Source organism: Sus scrofa, chromosome 3 (genome assembly GCF_054392235.1).
Source record: "Sus scrofa isolate SSC_HxYL_T2T_F1_AM1 chromosome 3, Sscrofa_HxYL_maternal_Yorkshire_Landrace_v2.0, whole genome shotgun sequence".
NCBI lineage: Eukaryota > Metazoa > Chordata > Mammalia > Artiodactyla > Suidae > Sus > Sus scrofa.
In genome coordinates, this window is record NC_139385.1 from 45,130,698 (window position 1) to 45,154,999 (window position 24,302).

At 49.7% G+C, this 24,302-nt stretch overlaps 2 protein-coding genes and 1 long non-coding RNA gene across 20 annotated transcripts in view; 1 reads left to right on the forward strand and 2 right to left on the reverse strand.

The window, feature by feature from the left end:
- The window catches only part of LOC106509712 (uncharacterized), a 30,000-nt gene extending 25,456 nt beyond the window's left edge, over positions 1–4,544 (reverse strand). For 2 of the 4 annotated variants that reach the window (XR_014840965.1, XR_014840967.1), the window contains exons 1-3: positions 4,360–4,544; positions 4,162–4,266; positions 3,717–3,824 (exon numbers count right to left, since the gene is read on the reverse strand). This is a non-coding gene — a long non-coding RNA (uncharacterized LOC106509712). The remainder of the gene's footprint in view (positions 1–3,716; positions 3,825–4,161; positions 4,267–4,359) is intronic. The other 2 variants (XR_014840966.1, XR_014840964.1) reach the window with 1 other exon arrangement.
- The window catches only part of NLRC3 (NLR family CARD domain containing 3), a 43,896-nt gene extending 35,822 nt beyond the window's left edge, over positions 1–8,074 (forward strand). For 5 of the 7 annotated variants that reach the window (XM_021088094.2, XM_085017795.1, XM_003124651.5 and 2 more), the window contains exon 20: positions 467–8,074. In XM_021088094.2, coding sequence (XP_020943753.2) covers positions 467–557 — 91 coding nt within the window. In that variant the 3' untranslated portion in view covers positions 558–8,074. The remainder of the gene's footprint in view (positions 1–466) is intronic. The other 2 variants (XR_002342918.2, XR_014840948.1) reach the window with 1 other exon arrangement.
- Positions 8,073–24,302, reverse strand: part of CLUAP1 (clusterin associated protein 1) — a 35,923-nt gene continuing 19,693 nt past the window's right edge. For 4 of the 9 annotated variants that reach the window (XM_085015591.1, XM_021085673.2, XM_021085672.2 and 1 more), the window contains 5 exons: positions 22,907–22,979; positions 17,271–17,378; positions 12,444–12,499; positions 12,112–12,168; positions 8,073–9,144 (listed from right to left, as the gene is read on the reverse strand). In XM_085015591.1, the coding sequence (XP_084871717.1) occupies positions 8,995–9,144; positions 12,112–12,168; positions 12,444–12,499; positions 17,271–17,378; positions 22,907–22,979 (444 nt within the window). In that variant the 3' untranslated portion in view covers positions 8,073–8,994. 9 annotated transcript variants of the gene reach the window in all.

Here is a 24,302-nt window from a genome sequence, read left to right on the forward strand (position 1 = left end):
TAACGATCCGGCGTTGCTGTGAGCTGTGGTGTAGGTCGTAGACATGGCTCAGATCCCGCGTTGCTGTGGCTCTGATGTAGGCCGGCGGCTACAGCTCCGATTTGACCCCTAGCTTGGGAACCTCCATATGCTTCGGGAATGGCCCAAGAAATGGCAAAAAAAGACAAAAAAAAAAAAAAAGTGAGCTGTCTAGAGTTCCCTGGTGGGGCTCAGAGGGCTAAGGATCCCGTATTGTCACTAGCGTGGTGTGGGTTCAGTCCCTGGCCTGGGAACTGCCACATGCCACGGGCGCAGCCAGAAAGGAGGGAGCGGTTCTGAGCTTGTCTGGAAGAGGGACCCTGGAAGCACAGTTTCACCCGGGGTTCTGCATGGGATGCCGTGTCTGTCTGCTCTTCACTAAGGAGAGCCTTTGGGCCTTCGGGCCTCCAGCCAGTCTTCCAGCTCTGTCCTCATCCTTCTCTCCCAGTCTCCAGGGAAACCACATTGGGGAATCTGGTGCCAGGATGATCTCAGAAGCTATCAAGACAAATGCTCCCTCGTGCACTGTTGAAATGTGAGCAAAACATTTCCTGCCCAGGCAGGACAACAGGCAGAGCCACAGCTGGACGCTTTCACACAGAAGGACCGTTTCCCGGGGCGCCTTCCTGGGGTCTGGGAACGATGCGGACCTGCGGGAGAGCAGGGCTCCTGTGGGGAAGCTGGAAAAGAGCTGCCGAAGGTGGACACGAGCAGGGCCAGTCTAGGCAGCGGAGGGACGGACGCTGCTCCAGCACCGATGGGTGTTTCCGCCAAGGGGCGCGGGGGACACAGGCCTCAAAGCTCAGCAAGTGAGCAGCCAGTCGGAGCTGACTTACATCCTGAGGGCTTCATGTGCTCCTAATTTTTCTTATGACTGCCCTTTCCCTGACCTGGGTACACTCATGCCCCCCATTCTGAAATGATCTGCCATTTTCAAGCGCATCCGTTCATCCGGCATCCGTGACACAGGGGACCTCCCTCTCCTTTTTCAAGAAGAAAAGAAGGTTTTGGGAGTATGAGCCTTAGAGTCATAAGGAAAAATCACGAAAGATTTTTGAAGAGAAATGAAGGCTTTGACGCTAGGATTAGGGAGACGAAAACGTTCACAAGGTTTTTGCCATCTTTTTACCCAGGACAAGGCCTTTCAAAGACATGGATCACATCTGCCACGTGTTATGCGGCATCTGTGGTTATCAGCGGTATGTTAAATGTGGACGCCTTCTAGTGTCATTCTCTCTTCGGCCCCCCACTTGAAGACAAGATAGCTGAGCTTCCACCTGGCCTAAGTTCCCTCGATGGCTGTGCTGAAAGGAGAAATACTCCAAATGGACATCGCGGCTCTCATCCGCTAAATAACCAAGGAAAATGCCTAAAAACTGTAAAGTAATTATTACTTCCAAATTCAAACAGGAACTATTGTTCCAAATGTTTCTTTAAAAATGAGTACTTGGGAAGTTCCCTGTGGAACAGCAGGTTAAAGATCCCATATTGTCACTGTGGCAGCTCAATGTGACACAGGTTCAATCCCTGGCCTGGGAGTTTCCACATGCTAGGGGTACGGCCAAAAAAAAAAAAGAGTATTTGGATAAGAATTGTCGCTGGATGATAAAACCACAGAGGAAAGCCTATTAAGGAAGAGGAAATCTGCACATCTGCACAGTCACGAAGTACCACCTGACAGGTATTTACAAAGGTCCGTTAAAAATGGAGACATTATGCAAATGCTTCAGTGAAGTGATAAACTTAACAGCACCGATAAGGGGACAAACGGATGTCATATATTGCACAGTGACGCTCAGAGGACACATCACTGATGTGTTATTCCCGCCAAAAATGTTTACCTGAATTTGATCACGAAGGAAGTCAGACAAAATCCAAATTGAGGGGCATTCTGGGAAGAAGAAAAAAGCCTGACCTCTTAAAAAATGTTAATGCGATGAAAAATACAGAAGGCTGGGAACTATTTTAAACAAAAGGATGTTATTAGTCATAACAATTTAAGATCTTTGATTGGATCCTAGACTAAAGGGGGAAAAAAAATCAGCTAATCAAGAACATGATCGGGAAACTGGGGACAATTGAACACAGGTCTTGTACAGTCTTTCCTGGATTACTGGTTTTGAAAGGTATTTCTGCTGGGTACAAAATCTGAGTGTGACAGTTGTTTCTTTCAGTACTTTCAAGATGTTGCTAGACTGTCCTGTGGTTTGCACTGGTTCTGGCTGAGCTGAGAATGTGGCAGTCAAGAGCCGAAATGGCCAAATGCTGGGGAGAGCTGTGCCTTGCAGGAACAGAGCACCGGCGAAACCACAGGGGCCAGAGCACTAGAGAAAAAAGAGTGCTCTCCAGGGACCTCAGAAGCAAAGCCCCTTCCTCCCTCCTTTCAAAGTCTCTCAAGCAACAGACTAACAAGGCTTAGGAACATCTTGCTGGGTCCCTCAGGAGAGATGTTTAAAACGAATACCGCCACTGTCAGCAGGTGAAAAGGTCAATCTGGAGCAGGGGCAATAAATTGATAACCAACACACTGGGATTTCGGGGGGGGGGTCTTTTTTGTTTGTTTTTCCTTTTGGACAAATGTGACCTGTGTCTTTAGGGTCAGTAATGTTTTTTCCTGCAGTGTTTAATATGCTTTTAATCTCAGCTTGTGTAGTTTTCCTCTCGGTTTTTAAAGTCTCTGGAAGGGCTGCTGGAGACTTTCTCCATGTCATCCGTCTCTCAACACGCTCGTGCTCTCCTCCACCCTCTGAACACATGGAAAACTGTGTCCACGTCCTTTTCTACTAATTCTGTCAACTGTCATTTCTGGGTCATCCCTTGGTCTGCTTCTTGACTATTTTTTTCTTTTTTGGTTGCCCCCACAGCATGGGGAAGCTCCCGGGCCAGGGATCAAATCTGAGCCTCAGCTCAACCTATGCCACAACTTCGGCAATGTGGGATCCTTAACCCACAGTGCCAGGCCGGGGATCAAACCTGCACCAACACAGAGACAACCCTGGATCCTTAACCTGCTGCACCACATGAGAACTCTGTATGCCTGCGGTAATTTTTTTCTCCTTTTAAGTTTCATTGAAGTAGAGTTGATTTACAATGTTGTAGTAACTCTGGTCATTTTTGATTTGATGCCAGAGAATTTTACCTTATTGGGTAATGACTATTTTTGTATTCCTTAAAATATTCTTGAGCTTTATCCTAGAAAAGAAACAGCTGGATCCTTTCAAAACTTGCTTTTAATAAGCTTTGTCAGGATCGGCCATCCTTTAGCGTAGGGCCCAACTTCTAAGGCAAGGCTTCCGTATTCCGGGTCCTCTAGCTGATGCCCAAGTCAAGAAAACTGTTTCGGGCTGTAAATACAATAGATGCTATAGAAATTAGCCGTCTTAACCCCAACGAGTAGCATCAGCCCATCAGCTGGTGTGAATGTTTTCAACACAGACGCAATGTTTAAGCAGAATGGCTCCCACTGCAGACTCTGCTGCATCAATTGCACTCAGCCTCTCGCTGCGCCCCCTTCCCCTCACCCCTTCTCTCCCCCTCACTCCACAAGCTAGTTCCTTTCACTTAAAAAGAAATGTGTGTTTTCCTCTTAAAAAGAGGCCCTCTGTCCCTCAACACGCTCTGTGACCCCATCTCCCCCGGCTCTGCCTCCTCTCCTCCCTTGCGACCATCCGCCTTTCTCAACAGTCATCCGTACTCACTTCAAATCGCCACCTCTCGGGATTCCCCCCGTGGTGCAGTGGGGTAAGGACTGGGTGTTATCACTGCAGAGGTGGGTTCAATCCCAGACCAGGGAACTTCCACATGCCCTGGGCACAGTGAGGAAAAAAACAAACAACAACACAACAATAAAAGGTGCTTCCTTCTGTGACAAAAGCAAACAAACAAAAACAAACCCCTGCATTCCGATCTCTCTTCAGCCCCCACTCGCTAGCTCACTTCGTGCTGAGGTTACCAGAGATGTCCTCACTGCCCACTCCAGCGGTCACTCTCACTCAAGCACACTTACAACAAGGATCTCTCTCGTCCTGGGCACCCGTCCCGTCTTTGGCAACATCCCCTGTCCTGGACCCCTTAACGTCACCACCTTCCCACCCCTCTGCCTTCTCATGACCACCTCGTCCTAATCACTAGAGGCAAACACACCCACTTGAGAACATCTGAGAGGTGCCGTCCCAGTCTCTTCTTCCCTCAGACACGGGCTCTCCTCGCCCGTACTCTTTCCGAGGAATCTCACAGACAGGAAAAGGCCTATAATGGAAAAGAACCACGTGTGTCTCCCCTCGCCAAGTACCGCAGAGCTAACCATCCTGTCCTACATGCACTAGTTCATTTTCCACTAACCTTCTATGACGGGAAGTGGCACTTGTATGTGCGTCACTTTATAGCTCCACTTTTGGTTTCACCATCCTTCCAGCAGTGACAGCAGGATTTTTGGTTAAGTCATCAGTTGGTGGTTCTCTTAGGATTTTATTTGTTCTGATGATCACTGCTGAGTTAGCTTCTTCCTGTTTAATGTACTGGTCTCCCTAGAAATGAACAGCTAAAGGTTTTTAACTTTTTTTTTTTTTTTAAGGGCCGCACTTGCGGCATATGGAGGCTCTCAGGCTAGGGGCCATATCAGAGCTGTAGCTGCCAGCCTGCAGCACAGCCACAGCAAGGCCAGATCCAAGTCTCCAACCTACACCACAGCTCATGGCAACGCTGGATCCTTAACCCACTGAGTGAGGCCAGGGATCGAACCTGTGTCCTCATGGATACTAGTCAGATTTGTTTCCACTGACCATGATGGGAACTCCAAAATTTAACTTTCTACATCACTGCTCATTCTTGTCGGGCTATCCAACAGAGGATCAGATCTGCGTTTCTCACAGACACGCCGGTTACTCTGCAAAACTCTGAGTTCCCCGTTCCTCACGGCATCCCTCCCTGAGCCCTCTGTCGTCCTGCTCTGATCCCGCCTCACAGGAAGGACCTCTGCTCTGGAGAGGGAGGAGGACCCTCCACTTCCCTTCCAATTCCACCGGTCCTGGCTTCCAGCACCAAGAGTGTGACAGGTGTGATATTTCCATGGTATGCTGTGAACCCACCGGGACACGCGACAAAGACCTCACAGCTTAAAATGCTCACGAGTGCACGCCTGTATTTCTTCTTCCTGCCCCACATCAGAGGGAAGTGTGTCCTCAGAATTCCCCGTGGATGACCCGATGGTTATTCCTACCCACGAAAACTGAGCACGTAAAAATTCCTTGACGTCTCCTGCCCACGCCCATTTTCAAAACTGTTATGAAAGTACAGCTGATTCACAGTGGGGCTGACGTCGTAAAAGAGCTTCATTTAAGTGGCTTAAGGCAATTAAGCATTTATATCAATACTCGGAAATAAAAAAAGGAACTGGCCAGAATGAATCATGGGGGTTCACACGATCTGGAAAATATTCAATATTAAGTTGATATATAGTATTGATGTTATCTTCAGCTTCTTGGTTTGATTAATAATAGATTTGTATTTAGAGACTTCCACATTAAGTCCACATTTTATTTGACCTAGGTCTATTGGAAATCAAATAAGACCCTGCTTTGGTGGCATAGTGGTGAGCACAGCTGCCTTCCAAATAAGACCTGATTATCCCCATTACAAAGTTTCTCAGCAAAAAAAAAAGATGTGGAAGTTTTTGACTATAGTTGATTTACAATGTGTTCTGTCAATTTCTGTTATATAGCAAAGTGACCCAGTCATTCGTATGTATGTATGTATATATACACACACTCTTTTTCTCATAGTGTCTTCCGTCTTGTTCTATCGCAAGAGACTGGCTTTAGCTCCCTGTGCTGTACAGCAGGACCTCGTTGCTTATCCATTCTAAACAGTCTGTAAGTGCCAACCTCAAACTCCCAGTCCATCCTCCTCCCTCCCCCTCGGCAACCACAGGTCTGTTCTCTGTGAGTCTGTCTGTTTTGTAGGCAGGTTCATCGGTGCTGTGTTATGTAAGTGATATCATATGGTCTTTGTCCATCTTACTTCACCTAGCATAATAATCTGGCTGTATACACGCTGCTGCATGCGGCATTATTTTGTTCTTTCTACAGCTGAGTGGTATTCCACTGTGTATGGGCCCCATCTTCTCAGTCCATCCCCCGCCAACGGACATGCAGATTGTTTCCATGTCGCGACTGTTGTAAACAGTGCTGCTATGAACATAGGGTGCATGCATCGTTTCGAACTGCAGGTGTGTCTGGATAGATGCCCAAGAGTGGGACTGCCGGATCATAGGGGAGGTCTATATTTAGCTTCCTGAGGAGCTTCCATCCTGTTTTCCATAGTGGTTGTACCAATTTACATTCACGCCGGTAGTATAGGAGGCTTCCCTTTCCTCCACACCCTCTCTAGAAGTTGTCATTTGTAGACTTATTAATGATGGCCATTCTGACCAGTGTAAGGAAGTACCTCATTGTAGTTTGATGTGCGTTTCTCTAATAAGTAGTGATGAGCATTTTTTCATCTGCCTGCTGGCCATCCCTATGTCTTCTCTGGAGAAATGTCTATTTAGGTCTTCTGCCACTTTTCAGCTGGTTTTTTTGTTGTTGTTGTTGCTGAGTTGTATGAATTGTTTGTATGTTTTGGACATTAAGCCCTGGTCAGTTGGATCATTTGCAATTATCTCCTCTGATCCTAGCGGTTTTCTTTTCTTTTCTTTTTTTTTAAGTTTCCTTTTCTGTGCAGAAGCTTCTAAACTTGATTAGACCCTACTGGTTCACTTTTATCTCTATTGCCTTGGGAGACTCACCTAAGAAAGCATTCCTACGGTTGATGTTGGAGTGTTTTGCCCATGTTCTCCTCTGGGAGTTTTAAGGTGTCTTATGTTTAAATCTTTAAGCCACTTTGAGTTTATTTTTGTGCATGGTGTGAGGGTGTATTCTAGTTTCATTGATTTACATGCTGTTGTTTTCCCAGCACCACTTGCCGAAGAGGCTGTCTTTTTCTCCATTTTATATTCTTCTTCTTCTTCTTTTTTTTTTTTTTTTGGTCTTTTTTTGTCTTTTAGGGCTGCATCTGCAGCATATAGAGGTTCCCAGGCTAGGGGTCCAACTGGAGCTGTAGCCACCAGCCTACACCTCTCTAATCCCTTGATTAATGTTCCATAGTTCTCAGCATATAAGTCTTTCATCTCTTTGATCAGGTTTATTATTACGAGGCACTTAATTCTGGGGAGGCCAATACACACATTGTAAAGCATTTTAAGAGGCCCTTTAAATTACAGAGTAAAACAACCTGTCAGCAATGATCTAAATGCTTGTTTTCCACTGACCTAATCAGTCGCCTTTGGGGCCTCAGTCTGCTCTGCTGCTTGACCCAAACCGAATGACAGCGAGTTATAAGGCACCTGCACACATCCGACTCCTAGATCCGTTCCAGCGACAGAAATACATTAATAACTACAATCCATACCTGAAGCTCCTATGTTGACAGACTCTGCTCAAGTGAAGATGCAGAAGCCCATGGGAGACTTGGCGCAAAGCCAGTTAAGCAAGGGATGAAGGACAAGGAACAGGTGAAACAATGGCTGCCCACTCTTCCTGTGGACGTGTGACCTGTGGCTTGGGCTGGGCTCCCCGGTCAACGCCCATCAGGAGAGAGCATCACACGAGGGAAACAGAAATACATTCCTTGTTTTTCAAAATCCAAGACAGGTCAGACTCAGGTAAAGCAAAGCTATAACATCCAAGAAGATGCAAGGACTCTTGTGGCTTAAAAGCCATGGCACCTGAGGGCTGACGTGGACCCAAACACCTACTTCCTTGGCAAGTAAGGCTTCAAAGACGGCACATCTCAGATAATTGGTGCATCAACTGGATGCTGAGTGTTTTTAAAAGGGGGTCATCTCAAATGTAAGATTTAGGGAAAGACGGAGAAAAAAGCAAAGGTACCTCACTGTCACATAATGCCCCAAAATTTACATGCACTCTAATAACCTGTGAACTTCTCCTGAATAAGTATTTATGTTACAGGGGCAAATAAATAAAACAATTAACTTTCAAATAAAAATGATATAAAAATACGGTATATTCAATACATTTATTAAGAGATAAAGAACTTCACAAGTCTTTTGACTTTGTAACTGAAAAATAAATGAAAACTCTGTGCTTTCCATATTAACAGAACAACAAAACCCAAGCCCACTCTCTGATGCGTCTCATTTTACAAAAGGGAAATTCTCCTGGTCCTATTCTATTGAATTCAATTCTGGTTCACTTTTTTGAGTCAGAAACACAAATCCATACATACACTTTTTCCTTAATTTGCTCTTTTCTAAGGCAGACTGCCAGCCTCCAAGAGGAAACAGAGGATGCATAACCTGGAGCATCTCTCTGCTGCCCACTTTTCAGGGAAAGTTGGTTTTCATCAAAGCCAGCCAACTCTCAGAAAGTGTTAGTAAAATACATTTAAAAGCTTGGTATTGTGAGCATGCAGAAGGAAAAAGCAAGAGTACAGTGTGAAATAAGGACTAGGAGTAAAAGCTGATATAACGGAAACGTTCTAAACTGTGTTCGTGATTAAGAGTCAGACACTCCCTCCAATTCCCAAAACGAGTCCTGTGTCCAGTTCCTGCCACAGGTCGGGGCTCTGAGTCCCGCCGACTCAGCAGAAATGAGTGACAGAAACAACAGCCAATACTTACTGAGTGTTGGCTGTTCTTTCTCACGTTTTTGTCCTGTGGATGTGAATCACTAAGAATGCATGCATTTCCCAAGTTTTAGGAGATAAATAAGGCAAAACAATCTTTGGGGTTTGCTCTGGTTCTAGCTTAAGCCCTGGGGAGTAAAGCACAGGAGGCTAGGGCAGAAGCAGGTTGTGCTTCCTCAACAGGGAGTCCAGCTGGCTTCTCCAACACCGTGCATGTTTCCTGCTGGCCCCTCCGACCGCCCTTTACCTACAAATCTGAGGGTTCTAGTCTGCCTGTGTCTCTTGGCCAGGAGGTCAGAAATCATTGTCACTCTCATCCAGGGGCTCAGGTTTCCGGCCTCTGCGACTGGGCTTGGCAGGTGAGACAGCGATGCTCTCGTCCTCCAAATCGTCGTCGTCGTCCTCCTCATCCTCCAGGTCAATCTCACTGTCCTCTGAGTCTTCCTACAGGAAAAAGACACCAAGGCCAGCTGAGGGCCCGTCTCGCTACGGACATCATGTCAGCACGGACCCACCTAGCTTTTGCACCAGCCGCTCAATAACCAGCAACACCCACGGGAGGAGGAGATGGCGGAGCCGCCGTCAGGCTGTGGGGGCAGGAGGGGACCAGGGTCTACGTACTGCCGGCTGGAATATGCTACAAACGCATCTCCTAAGCAGGCACCTTCGAACAGAGACATGCACGCCGAGGCTGGTGCCGCAGGGGCCACCCCACTGGCATCTCGGGAGCACCGCTGGGTCTGCACTGAGGCTCCCTGGAGGCCCAGAGACCCACCAGGGGACAGCAGGGAGGGCAGGGACTTAGAGACAGGGAAGCAGGGCTAAGTTTGGCTTCTGGATGGACAGCCGCTCCAGAAACAGGTGAAAGGAGCAAAAGAAACAAAACACAGTCTTTCATTGTCTAGATAAGGGTGACCAACTCCGCCTTTTCAAACAGCAAGTTCTGCCTCCCCAGCAAACCGGGAGGGCTGGTCTCTCCGGAGATCGCTCCCACCAGCACCCATACATGCTACAGCTTCCCTCCTCTTCTAAAAACGTATTTGTTTTGGTCTTTTGTCTTTCTAGGGCCGCACCCGTGGCATATGGAGGTTCCCAGGCTAGGGGTCTAATCGGAGCTGTAGCCACCGGCCTAAACCACAGCCACAGCAACTCGGGATCCGAGCTGCACCTGCGACCTACACCACCGTTCAGGGCAACACTGGATCCTTAACCCATCGAGGTAGCCCAGAAATGGAACCTGTATTCTCATGGATACCAGTCAGATTCATTTCTGCTGAGCCATGACAGGAACTCCTAAAAACCCAAAATAAAACCCCTCTGCTCCTCTTTGCCCTGCCCTCGCACATGCCCCTCAGACGAGTTCTGAACACCCTGGCACTGTGGACGCCCTCTCACTGCCTCCGAGGCCCCTCCGGTCAGCTCTCACCTACCAAGGCCCCGACGGCAACACTCAATGGACTCAAGTCCTGCGGGGGCTTCTCCACCCTCCTGTTGGATCTGCAGCTGCTCCTTCTCCCCTGGAGCCCCCTCTTCTGCCCTCCAGGTCCCCTCCTCCTGGGCGCTCACCCCATCCCTCTAGCGTCTTCTCAGTCTCCCCTGCCCGACCCTCTTCCTCCTCTTGACCTCCGTCTGAACACGGGACGGCCAGGCCCCTCTCCTCCCTTCTCTTCTCTCCCTCCAAACCACCGCATGGGTCCTCACGCGGGCCTTTAGACCCCTTCCATGTAGATGACGCCAAAATTCCACCTCCAGCTCAGATCTGACCCTTGAACTCTAGACTGAACTTCACGTGGCTTCTCGACACCAGCACTCAAACGTCCAGCAGGCAGCTGACACTTAGAGTGTCCAAAGCCAGACTCCTGACCTGTCCTCCAGCCTCTTCCTCGGGTCCACCGTCTCGGGAAGTGAAGACGCTTTCAGCCATGAAACCACAGACTGTGCAAGCCCTGGTCACATCTTGCAAAGCTGTGCGTGGTCCCTGCTGCCGCCCTTGCTGCTCCAGCCCAGCGCACTGCACCCCAGTCACACAGCCCAGCCCTTTGGCCCTGGAATGCGGGAAGCACGTGCCCCAGCACCACCTCCCTCCTATCATTCAAGGCCTCTGCCCAACGTCAGCTCATCAGAGCCCTGACCCGACCAATCCAAAGACGTTGATCTCCTCCCTCCTCCCTGTCACCCCGTCCCCTGACCCTGCCTCATTTTTCCTCTCACCACCGTGGGCCCTGATGCGTCCACTCGACGACTGCTGGAAGGAAGCCTCACGAAGGCAGGGCCTTGGCTCTGTTCACTGCTGTACCCCATTCCCAGTCTGTACCTAACAGGCGCGCAACAAGGACCTGCCAAGGGAACGAGCTAACAGGTCAAGGACAAGCCCTTACATCCAGGGGGGTGCGTGGAACAGCCTCCTCAAAACGAACAAGTGACAACAGGCACAGAGGTGATGTTAAGCTGCAAATAAGGGATTCGCTCAGCCAAGGAGAAAGCCACACCGAGGACCGAGGAAATGATCAGGAAAGCCGCACTGTGCTCTCCCGGTGAGTTTCCTCGCCAGACGTGCTCTACCTCCGTCTCCAGGGTTAAGAGGCATTGGTAATAGGAGCTGTTTGGCCACCCACTCCCTACCTTGTTAGAGTATTTTGAGGCGGCCTCTATTTCTCTATAGACTGCCTTCTATGAATTCAAGGCCGCGTCGTCTCTGCGCATCCCGCCCAGACCCCCGAGTGCGTTTCTCCAACAGCACAGCACTGACCGTCCTCCTAACCCACCTCTCGACAAGGACAGCGGCCCCGGCTGGGGGAGGCACCAGTGCCGTGCTCCCAGACACGCGTGGCTCTCGGCCGGCCAGGAGGGTGCGACCCCATCAGACCAGTCGCCCTGGGCCTCCTGGGCCTCCCAGCCCCGCAGAGACTCAGGACTCAGCCAGAAAGGCAGGCCCAGGGCGACGGACGTGCAGCCCAGCACCCAGACCCCAGGAGGGAAGCTCGTCCCCCATCTGCTGGCTTCTAGTCCGTCCTCCACTCAGCAGCACCAAGGAGCGGCAACCTGATGCCCAGCATCCCTGGGCCTGGTCTCGGGAGAGCAGCATGTGCATGGCCCCTCCCAACGACGGAGCTGAGGCGAGGGCTGCCTCGACCCAGGCCTGCAGAAGCGTCCCTCAGTTCCTAGGTCACAGTTTCAGGGCCGGACGACCTTGCTTGTCTCCCGCTCAGCGCTTCCCTCCGCGTTAGCACAGCGTCCTTTATCTGACTTTGCCGTTCGCTGTGGAACCCACATGAGCGGTTTCTTGCCCAGGAGACAAGGCAGAATTCTTAGCAAAGACCCTCCGCAGGCCCTGAGCGGTGCTCCCTCCCTCCCTCTCGCTCTCACACACCCACACACTCACAAATGGATGAGGGGAAAAAGAAAACCAACCTGCTTCCTGGAGCTGGAAGTCTTGCATTTACCTAAGAGAGCTGGTGCTGCTTCCATCTTTGGAAAGCGAGAATGGAAAGAACAATGGGAAGGAAAAAAAGGTCGGGCAAGCGCATCCATTTGAAAAGAAAAGAAATGAGCCGCCAACAAGCAAAGAGGAGGGCCCAGCTCCTGGGAGGCCAAACTCCACCATGAATCCGGCAGTGGGCCGGGCGGGAAGCAGCGCCTGGCACTAAGCTGATCAGAGGCGCTTAGCTTCCCGGCCAACCTCGCCCATGAGGCCAGCCCAGGACCGCCGAGAGCGGAGCGCTCAGGGAGCTGGGGGAACTCACGTCGTCGTCCGAGTCTGCGCCTTGCATGGTGCCCACGATGCGCTTACTGGCTCGTCCTGCGGAGAACCAACACGTGAGGTTATGAAAACCCTGTGAAATAAGGCAGGAAATTGCATTCCAGATTTTTTTTCCTAGGGGTTCCGGTCATGGTGCAGCAGAAACGAAACCGACTAGCATCCATGAGGTTGCGGGTTCAATCCCTGGCCTCGCTCAGTGGGTTAAGTATCCGGTGTTGCCGTAAGCGGTGGTGTAGGTCCCAGATGCGGCTTGGATCCCATGTGGCTGTGGCTGTGGCTGTGGCTGTGGCTGTGGCTGTGGCTGGCAGCTGTAGCTTCAATTAGACCCCTAGCCTAGGAACCTCCATATGCCGCAGGTGGGGCCCTAAAAAGAAAAAAAAAACAAACAAAAAAAAAAAATGAAAAGGAGGAAAAGGGCAATAAAGTATAAGCACAACTCATGAATCAGAAAAATAAGTATTTATCCTGTAAATGTTTTTGGGGAAAAAAATCACTGAATCTCATTATTAGTACATAGGTAGTGGAACAGATGTGCTCTCTGTTGAAAAAAGAAATACACCCCCCTTTTATAGGCCAGTGTCACTTGTACTCAGATCTCTCTCTGAGCTTCAAAGAGTCAAATCATTTGGAGGTTCCACTGTGGCTCAGTGGCATAAGGAGCCAACGCTGACTCTGTGAGGACACAGTTTTGGGTTTGATCCCTGTCCGGATCCAGCACTGCCTCTATCTGCAGCCTAGGTCACAGGGGCAGCTCAGATTCAGTGTTGCTGTGGCTGTGGTGCAGGTCGGCAGGTACAGCTCTGATTCGATCCCTGGCCTGGGAACTTCCATGTGCCGTAGGTGTGACCCTAAAAAAATATATAAAAGTAAAATGTAAAATAATTTAGGATCACATTAGTTCATCCTTCAAAACACCAAGGATTCTCTAACTTGTTCTCATAACACCCAGGATTCTCGCTCAGAAATACTAAGCGATTCTTCACATCTCGGGGCGTCAGTGCTGCCTAGAGTGGCCTCTGCAAAAGCTCTGGGGCTACCCTTCCTGGGGGAGGCAGAGAACTGCATGCACATCTGAAGGCTGAGAAAGGGCACCTGTGAAAGGGCCAGGCCTCGGGGCGAGCAGCTCGGGCAGCTCAGAGGAGCTTGCTCAGGCCAGGGAAGACGGCCACCAAGAGCTGCTTCCGGACTTTCCCCGGGTCAGATAAAATGTAACTCTTGAGCTGTCTGAAGATCTTATTTAGTTTTTTGAAATAAACCCTGTGATTTTACTTCTGCAGGCTGAGTGGCCAGAGGGAGCAGTTAGGGGCACCAGCGCCCTTTGGAGGTCCTACTGAGCCACTCCCACACCTTTCCAGGGCCTAGGCTCCCAGCTGCAGAATGGGAGTCAAAACCTCTAATTTCTATTTATGCCATGAAGCTGCTAAAAGATTAAAAGGAACAAAAAGGAAATCAGAGGAGTTCCCGTCGTGGCTCAGTGGTTAACGAACCCAACTAGTAACCACGACGTTGTGGGTTCGATCCCTGGCCTCATTCAGTGGGTTAGGGATCTGGCGTGCTGTGGCTGTGGTGTAGGCCAGCAGCTGTAGCTCTGATTTGACCCCTTGTCTGGGAACCTCCATATGCTACAAGTGCGGCCCTAAAAAGATAAGAGACGAAAAAAAAGGAAATCAGAGCATCTAATTAGTCTATGAAAAAATGAAATGTAATAAATAAAAAACAGACAGGCTGAGAATGAGAGAAAGCAGTTAACAAGAGAAGTTACAATAAAATGAACCTCATGAATATTTTCTCAGGTCATTCTCCCAAGGCAACAGAAGTAAGAGCAAAAATAAACCAATGGGGGAGTTCCCGTCGTGGCGCAGTGGTTAACGAATCCGACTAGGAACCATGAGGTCGCGGGTTCGGTCCCTGCTCTTGCTCAGTGGGTTAACGATCCGGCGTTGCCGTGAGCTGTGGTGTAGGTTGCAGAGGCGGCTCGGATCCCACGTTGCTGTGGCTCTGGCATAGGCCGGTGGCTACAGCTCCGCTTCAACCCCTAGCCTGGGAACCTCCATATGCCGCGGAAGCGGCCCAAGAGATAGCAACAACAACAACAACAACAAAAAGACAAAAGACAAAAAAATAAATAAATAAATAAACCAATGGGACCTAATCAAACTGACAAGCTTTTGCACAGCAAAGGAAACCAAAAAAAACACAAAAAGACAACTTACAGAAGGGGAGAAAATAGTTTCAAACGATGCAACAGACAAGAGCTTAATCTCTAGAATATACAAGCAACTTATACAACTCAACACCCAAAAAATCAACCACCCGAATGAAAAATGGGCAAAAGATATGAACTGACCATTCTCCAAGGAAGACATACAGATGGCCAACAAGCAAATGAAAAAATGTTCAACATCCCTTATTATTAGAGAAATGCAAATCAAAACTATCATGAGATACCACTTCACACCAGTCATAATGGCCATCATTAATAAGTCCACAAATAACAAGTGCTGGAGCGGGTGTGGAGAAAAGGGAACCCCATACACTGTTGGTACAGCCACTATGGAGAACAGTATGGAGGTACCTTAGAAATCTATACATGGAACTACCATATGACCCAGAAGTCCCACTCTTGGGCATATATCTGGACAAAACTTTCCTTAAAAAAGACACATGCACCCGCATGTTCGCTGCAGCACTATTCACAACAGCCAAGACATGTAAGCAACCCAAATGTCCACTGACAGACGATTGGATTAGGAAGATGTGGTATATTTACACAATGGAATACCACTCAAAAAGAACAAAATAATGCCATTTGCAGCAACATGGATGGAACCAGAGACTCTTATACTGAGTGAAATTAGTCAGAAAGAGAAAGACAAATACCATATGATATCACTTATAATTGGAATCTAATATACAGCACAAATGAACGTTTCCACAGAAAAGACTTGGAGAACAGACTTGTGGCTGCCCGGGGAGAGAGGGAGGGAGCGGGAGCTTGGGGTTAACGGATGCAAACTATTGCTCTTGGGATAGATTTACAATGAGATCCTGCTGTGTAGCATTGAGAACTATGTCTAGATACTTATATTGCAACACCACAATGGGAGAAAAAGTATGTATACATGTATGTGTAACCTGGTCCCCATGCTGTACAGTGGAAAATAAATAACTAAATTTTAAAAATTAAAAAAATAAAATGAAGACTTACCACTTTAAAGTATTACGTACATAAAAATGCAATTGTGCTCCAAAATTTAACAGGTAGTAGATAAGAAATGTTTTAAAGGCAAATATAGGGCAATTTAGTAGTACCTATCAAAATAAAAATTTAAATAACCTTTGATCCAAGATTTCTAGTTTTAATGATGAAAACTCAAGAAACATTTGCAGATATGCAGAAAGATGTACATACCAGGAAAAGAGTAGAAATACTTAAATTGTCTATCAATATGGAATGTCCAGAGAAATTATGGGGAGAGATATGGAATACTATGCAGCTGTCAAAAAGAATGAAGCAGATTTAGAGTTTACTGACATGGGAAGAGTTCCAAGATATATAATAATCATTTTACAAAGCAAGTACAGAACCACACACACAGCCTGGTCCCATTTAGGTTAAAAAGCATTTCAGGTGGTTTTTGTGTCTGAGTCTGAGTGTGCCTGTGTGTTTGTGTGAGCACATATATATATGTGGAAAGGCAATTTGGCTGGACGGGCCCTCAAGCCACTGGCCACTGACCTCTCTACGGTAGGGAGTAGAACACGAGGAAGACCCTAAAGGAGCACCCACATTTATTTCTCATATTCTATTGCTTGACTCTTTTGTGGTGAGAAGACAACAACTAGAAGAACCCTTTGGTTTTTTAGCTACACCACCCATGGCACATGGAACTTCCTGGGCCAGGGAGCGAACCCTGAGCCACAGGTGCAGCAACCCCAGATCCTTAACCCACTGCACTGGACTGAGGATCGAACCCATGCTGCAACAGAGACAATGCCAGATCCTTAGCCACTCTGATACAGCCGGAACGCCTAGACGAACATTTTTAAAGGCAGAGATGCTCAGGGGTTCCCTCATGGCCGAGCAGTTAGGACTCAGCGCTTTCTCCACTGCAGCCCAGGCTTCATCTCTAGTCTGGGAACTGAGACACACACACCCCCTTTAAGCGGCTGTGCGATGCGGCCTAAGCAAAAACCGAAAAAAGGCAGATGTGCTCACATAATTCCCTCTTTGTGCATTAATTCTCTGACCACCAGGGATGTAGCTGAACTGAGAGCAGTCTGGACCCCAAAAGGGCAGAATTCACCTCAGTGGCAGTTGCCTCTGTGACAAGTACCAAGCCATAAATGAGGCCAGCTGCTCAGAGCCCCCAGGTGAGAGGACTAGCAGCAAAGATGCCCACCGGGCAGTTTAAGAGCCAAATCCTGGAGTTCCCGTCGTGGCGCAGTGGTTAACGAATCCGACTAGGAACCATGAGGTCGCGGGTTCGGTCCCTGCCCCTCCCTCAGTGGGTTAACGATCCGGTGTTGCCGTGAGCTGTGGTGAAGGCTGCAGAGGCGGCTCGGATCCCACGTTGCTGTGGCTCTGGCGTAGGCCGGTGGCTACAGCTCCGCTTCAACCCCTAGCCTGGGAACCTCCATATGCCACGGGAGCGGCCCAAGAAGTAGCAACAACAACAACAACAAAAAGACAAAAGACAAAAAAAAAAAAAAAAAACAAATCCTGATCAACGCCAGGGCAGTGTGCTTATGGGCCTGGAAACCAAGCAGCCCGGACCCAATCTTGGCCATCCCTGCCTGTGACAGGTACCTTGCATGAGCACCTCCACGGCCGTCCACGGCTTGGACAGCCGTCTCGCTTCCAGTTCACTGTCGGACTCGTTGTCCTCCTGGATGTCCATGTCCGAGTCGTCATGACCTGGCAGGAACACAAGCAGGTAAACAAAAGGGCAGCTCCTACCTCACCTCTAAGATGGCTCCTGTCCAACAAGGCTCTTGTGAAGAGCCATCTGTGCGCCTCGGCATGCCTCTCAAAAACAATTTGTCAGAGCAAGAAAGAAGCCGGTCAGCCGTATCAGTCAGAAACACTCTTTCAGTATAGACGTTAAAAAGGGGACAAGCCAGCCCTCCAGGGAGCTGCACGTGCTTGGTGATTTGAGGGGGCACCCTGCTCTGCGCAGTTGGGCTGTGGTACCACAGCTCAAGCTCCTTGAGGATAACGAGGAAAAACTCAGCAGCTGCACCAGAACGAGCCTGGAGATGAGGGGGCGCCAGGCTAGCGAGGGCCTGGGTGGGCTGCCCAGGCGAGACGGCCGCCCGACCGGCGCAGGAAGCCGGGGCTCTGACCCTCCCCACCTGAGGAAGCCCACCCTAAAGATAAGGAAAGGCCATCCTCAACCAACAGCCGCTCGCTTTAACATCTTCAGGACGCCTCTGGAGTCTGCGGCAGGCTGAACACCACTCTCTAGTGGAAGCCCCCAGGCGAGTTCCCACGGCCCGGCCCGGCCCGACCTCGCTGGGCCCAGAAGGGACAGAGGATTCAGAAGGCGGCTCTGCAAGAATCTGCAGCCGCTGCGCTGATGGTCTGGAAGGAGCGTGACCGTCACCGACGAACACGCTTGGCTGCGCCCAATGAAATGGCAGCTGCGTCCGGCGGGGCACCCAGGGCAGGTCCTCTGGTCCCCCGGCCCGGAGGGGGACAGCCTGCACTACGGCCCGAAGGGGCCCACCTGGGAGCTGGAGAAATGTCAGCAAGAGCATCCTGCGAGGCCGCCAGGGCAACGGAGCTGACAGAAGCCGTGAGAAAATGTGATCAAACAGTAACACACGTTAATGACCATAAAATGAGATCACTATTCAGGAAAATGATGACATTAAATTCTCACCCCACACAATAAAAAGCAAATGTTATCATTACTTTTTTGTTTTGTTTTCTGGTTGTTGTTGTTGTTGTTTTCTTTTCTGGCGGCTCCCATAGCATGCAGGGATGGAACCCGAGCTACAGCAGTGACCTGAGGCACTGCAGTGACAATGCCAGGTCCTTAACCCACTGCACCACATGGGAACTCCTATCATGAGTTAAGACATTACTACAGGCAATTCAGGCTCCGTACCGCTTCCTCTTAGAACTCACAGCAACAGGCTGAGGACCAAGCATGTAAACTAAAGTTAAGGGGTGCGGTCATCGAAATCACCGAGTTGTCAGTGATGTGTTATAAATGAGTAGGGCCAACAGGAGTGCCAATATGATTCTACCAGGAAAGAACAGACTTTCCAAAAACGGTGCTGGGACAAATGGAGAGCCACATGCCAAAGAACGCGGCTGCACCCCTACCTCTGCACCATACACGAGAATTAACTCAGAGTGGGTCAGAGGCCTAAATGCAAAGGTTAAAATGTCCAAACTCCTAGAGGAAAACTCCTCGGGGTAAAACTGTGACCCTGAATTCGGCAGTGCCTTAAATAGGGCACCGAAAGCACAAGCAACAACAGCAACAGTAAACACTGATAAGCCAGACTTGATGAATAGCTTGTGCATCAAAGACAGAATCAACAAAGTGAAATGACAGCCTGGAGAATGACAGAAAATTTCTGGAGATCACAAATCATATAAAGGTCTAGCACCTAGACTATGTCACTCAGCAATAAAAAGATAACTCGACGTAAAGATGTGTCAGGGCCTTGAGCAGAGCTCTCCAAAGAAGATACACAAACAGCTAACGAGCAGATGAAAAGATGCTCCATTTCATTCGCTAGCACAAGAATTCAAACTATACCCACAATGAAATATACTTCATTTCCACCTCAACTACAGTCAGTTTCTGTTTAAGGTTATCTTTTATTATTTATTTATTTTTGGCTGCACCCATGGCATGAAAAAGTTCCCGAGGAGTTCCCGTCATGGCTCAGTGATTAACAAATCTGACTAGGAACCATGACATTGCAGGTTCAATCCCTAGCTTCTCTCAGTAGGTCAAGGATCCAGCGTTGCCGTGAGCTGTGTGTAGGTCCCAGACACAGCTCAAATCTGGCGTCACTATGGCATAGGCCAGTGGCTACAGCTCCAATTAGACCCCTAGCCTGGGAACCTCCATAAGCCGTGGCAGCAACCCTAGAAAAGGCAAAAAGATCAAAAAAAAAAAAAAAAAAAAAAGTTCCTGGGCCAGGGATCAAACCCAAGCCACAGGAGAGACAATGCTGAGTCCTTAACCACTAGGCCACCGGGGAACTCCAAGTTTATTTTATTCGTATGTTTTTTGTCTTTTTAGGGCTGCACCTGTGGAACATAGAAGTTCCCAGGCTAGGGGTCAAGTCAGAGCTGTAGCCACCGGCTGACACCACAGCCATAGCAATACCAGATCAGAGCCACGTCTGTGACCTATAGCACAGCTCACAGCAACGCTGGATCCTTAACCCATTGAGCGAAGCCAGGGATGGAACCTGCATCCTCAACGGATGCTAGTCAGATTCCTTTCTGCTGAGCCACGATGGGAACACCCAAGTTTCTCCTTTTAGATCAGCACTGTCTGATAGAAATATGCCAGCCCCAGATGCCATTTAAAATTTCCTAGTAACCACATTCAAGTGAAAGGGAAAAAGGAAATTACCTTCAATAATGTTTTATTTAACCCAACATATCTAAAATGTCACTTCGGAAAGAAAGCAATACAAAAAAATTATTAATGAGTCATTTTACTTTTCTCTTAAACGAAGTCTTTACAACCTCGTATATATCCTCCAGAAACAGTGCATATCCACTTGGACTAGCTAGCTTCCAAGAACACTTCAGAACACCAGCTCGGGGCCGGTGCTGACTGCAATTATCAGCCTGGAGCTTGCCGAGCACCTGTTCCATCGCTGCTGCTCTCACGGCTGCCCATCACCTGGCACGTAGAGGCAGGCAGCAAGTGTGTGAGAAACGCACGAACACCTGCTCTCCACTGAACGTAACAACAGAATCACAGCAAGGTTGCTCAGCTGCTTTCTAGAAATTCCTGGGTCATCTTCTAAATTCAGAGGATTCTTTTAAGTCCCTAGTGCTACAGCGTTTGACGGCTATAGAGGATACGGTTATAAATCTACCACCACCGACGAGGTTTAAAAGGATGATGGGAAAATGAAGAGCTATCCCTGATTTTTACTCAGGGCATCTGCCCAGAGCACTCCGCCTTTCCAGTCACTGGAGCATCTCGGGCACACTCCCACTTCTACTGACTCAAACTTCCTCTTCCTCAAACCCTTTACTCCAAACCCCAAAGACAAATGTGAAATGACTTCGCCTTCTTCAAGAAAAGACGGTATCTGGCAGTTCTCTTGTGGCGCAGTGGGTTAAGGATCTGGGGCTGTCACTGCTGTGGCTCTGGTCACTGCTGTGGCACGGGTTCAAGCCCTGGCCCAGGAATTTTCATATACCTTGGGTGCGGTCAAAAAAAAAAAAAAAAAAGAGCGAGATGTTATCTGTCAGATATGAACCCTTGAAGCACATGGCCCACCTTCCAGCTCATCTAATCGGCCTGAACTCAAGCCCTGTGTGTTCACATGCTGCCTCACTCAGGGAAATGCAGCCCCTCCCCTGGGCTCTGGCTCACAGCCTTTCTGGGACTTCCCTCATCTGGAACCTTCTTCTCCCCAAGGGAGAGATTTAGTCTCTGCAGGAGCAACTCCCCATGAGGTGTACCGTGACTCCGGTTTAAAACTAGGATTCTAGGCGTTCCCTGGTGGCCCAGCAGTTAAAGAATCTGGTGTTGTCACTCTTGCCGCTCAGGTCACTGCTGCGGTGTGGGTTCGATCCCTGGCCTGGGAACATATGCTATGGGCACAGCCAAAAAAATTTTTAAAGTTTAAAAATTTAAAAAATAAAAAAACTACATTCTATTACACCTGCTCCACGCCCCCTCGCCGACCTCCACGGCCTTTCGCACTGGCCTCAGCAGCCTGCTTGTCAGCTGTCTCCTAGCAGGTTGCCAGCATGTCAAACTGCTAAGGCAAGCGTCCCTGTCTGTCGTCCCCGCCTGTCCTCAGCGCCTGGGACAGACACTTGGTAAGGCTGCACTGGGCTCCATCAGCTGCGGGCACCGCAGCCTGAACGAGATGGCCTCCTCCAGCTCTGAGATCTGTTCATTCCCACCCCACATCCCTGTGTCTGTACCGCCAGATTCTTCTGCCCAGAGGAGTCTTTCACAGACAGGGGAAAGACCACGGGGTCTTCCTTGACTTCTCTCCTCTTCCGTATCCCACACTCTGGGCACTGTTCCCACACACACAGGCAGACAAGCAAAAAAAGACGGGACAGCGGAAGCGCAGGATGACCAGGCCTGAGAGTGGTTCTTCCTGAGTATTTCCCTAACTTCCCTGCTCACTGTGAACTGACGGAACGCTATCCTTCATTAAGCTGGTTTAAACCGGAAATCATTTTTCCAAAAACACTAAAGCACACACACGCACGAGACTCTCTGTCCTTTGTGAGATCCCAAACCTATGGATCACAAAGCAGGCCGAGTCCGGTGAGAAAGGCCTTGACAGGCTGGGCCGGGGGCAGCGCGGGATGCGGCCCACCGCCCGGGCCTCTTGGAAGGGGATAAACGGCAGGCAGGCTTATCCCTCAGGGCGGCGTCAGGCTCTCCTGGCGGACCTGGAACCACAGAGGTGAGCGGCTGCTCTGGCTAGAGAGGCCCTTGGCATTTTCTAAACTTGCCCCGGAGGGTCTCCCGGCAGTCCCTGCTCTCCTCCCAGACTTTCTGGAGACTCAGGGGAGAGGGGCACAGAACAACCGCAACAGGACGGAGACCCACGTGGAAAAGTCAGCGAGGACATGCCTGCTGTCCCAGGTACGCTGCCCTCACGCCTGAGAGAGCAGGTCACAACGGACAAGAGAAATGAGCAAGAGAAGCGGCTCTGAGGCCAAGCCATCAGCCCGACAGGGAGATGACCGCCACCTCAGTGACATTCACAGAAGGGCGCTAACCAGCCGCGGGAACCGTCCTTCCCAGCGTCTAGCGCGTGCGTGTAGGAGCCCCCTTTCCCCACGGGTGACAGCCCGGATGAACGACTGTGGGTCACTGGGGCCACGGGGCGGGGGTGTGCACAGCGGGGATGCTGCTGACAAGCACACGCACGTTCACTGCGCCCCGAAGCCTGCTGCCCTCAGATGGCCGGCACGTGAGGCGCCCACCAGGCCTCCAAGCGCACATCCGCTCTTGTGCATGATTCAAACCAACTGCATCATCCAAACAGGGGCGATGTGACTTCACTGGCACGAAGACCAAAGGTGCTTAAAAATGCCACGTAATCTAAAACAGGCTCTTGAGCTCCTGAGAAAATGAAAACGACACCTGATGTAAGACGCGTGAGAAAATGGCCGTTTGAAAATAAAGATACGTGTGCGTTTGCCCAGGCCAAGACCCACGCGGCCCGGACGAGCAGGCCGTTTAGGAGGCGCAGGCTTACTTCCGCTCTTGAGCAGGCGCTTCTCTTCCTCCTTCAGCTTGTTCTGCATCAGACGCAGGGTGTTCTCAGCTTCCTGCGGGACAGGAAAAGCAAGAGCCAGAGGACGGGACCCTTGGTGGACTGTTTGATGATTCTTACCGTTGGAGCGAGGACTGCAAAACGCGGGCAGAAGCAGCAAAGACTAAACTCCAGGAAGGGGAAGAACACGAACACCTCGTGCAGAGAGAGGCCCCAGAAGGGGCACCGCTGGCCCCAAATCCATGCTCCCCACCCCCGGCCCCCGACCCCTCCCTGCCTCTATAAACACTGACAACACGGAGACGCCCGCCGCATGCACCTGAGAGGCATGTGCACACAGGACAGAACGGGCCGCCCGCTGCTGAGTTAGGTTACAACATGTGCCCTGATGGCTATCAAGAAAGAGAATGAGGAGTTCCTGCTGTGGCGCAACAGAATTGGTGGCGTCTCTGCAGTGTAAGGACACAGGTCAATCCCCGGCCCAGCACAATGGGTTAAGGGTCTGACATTGCCACAGCCGAGGCAGAGTCCACAACTGTAGTTCAGATCTGACCCCTGGCCAGGGAACTCCATGTGCTGTGGGGCAGCCAAAAAAAAGAAGAAAGAGGAATTCCTGTTGTGGCTCAGCAGGTGAAGAATCCGACTAGTATCCATGAGGATGCAGGTTCAATCCCTAGCATGCTCACTGGGTTAAGGATCTGGCGTTGCTGCAAGCTGCAGTGTCGTGGATGCAGCTCAGAATGGGCATTGCTGTGGCTGTGGTGTAGACCAGCAGCTGCAGCTCTGACCTGACCGCCTAGCCTGGGAACTTCCATATGCCGCAGGTGCTGCCATAAAGAGGAAAAAAAATAAAAGAAAGAGAGAGAGAATGGGAGAGGAAACTGGCTTTTTAAATTTTTTTGTCTTGTCTCTTTAGGGCCGCACCCTTGACATATGGAGGTTCCCAGGCTATGCGTCAAATCGGAGCTGTAAGGACACAGGTCAATCCCCGGATCTGACGTTGCCACAGCCAAGGCATAGTCCACAGGTGTAGGTGTGCCAGGTGTGGTGTAGGTGTGCCAGGTGTGGTATAGGTGTGCCAGCCTACACCACAGCCACAGCAACGCAGGATCCAAGCCACATCTGTGACCTACAACCACAGCTCATGTCCACACTGGATCCCTGACCCACTGAGCAAGGCCAGGGATCCAACCCACATCCTCACAGATACTAGTCAGATTTGTATCTGCTGTACCCCAATGGGAACTCCGACTGTCATCATTTCTGATGTATTATTTTTATTTTTATTTATTTTTTTGGCCATGCCTGTGGCATGTGGACGTTTCCAGGCCAGGGAATGAGCCCAAGCCATAGCAACAACCCAAGCCATGGCAGTGAC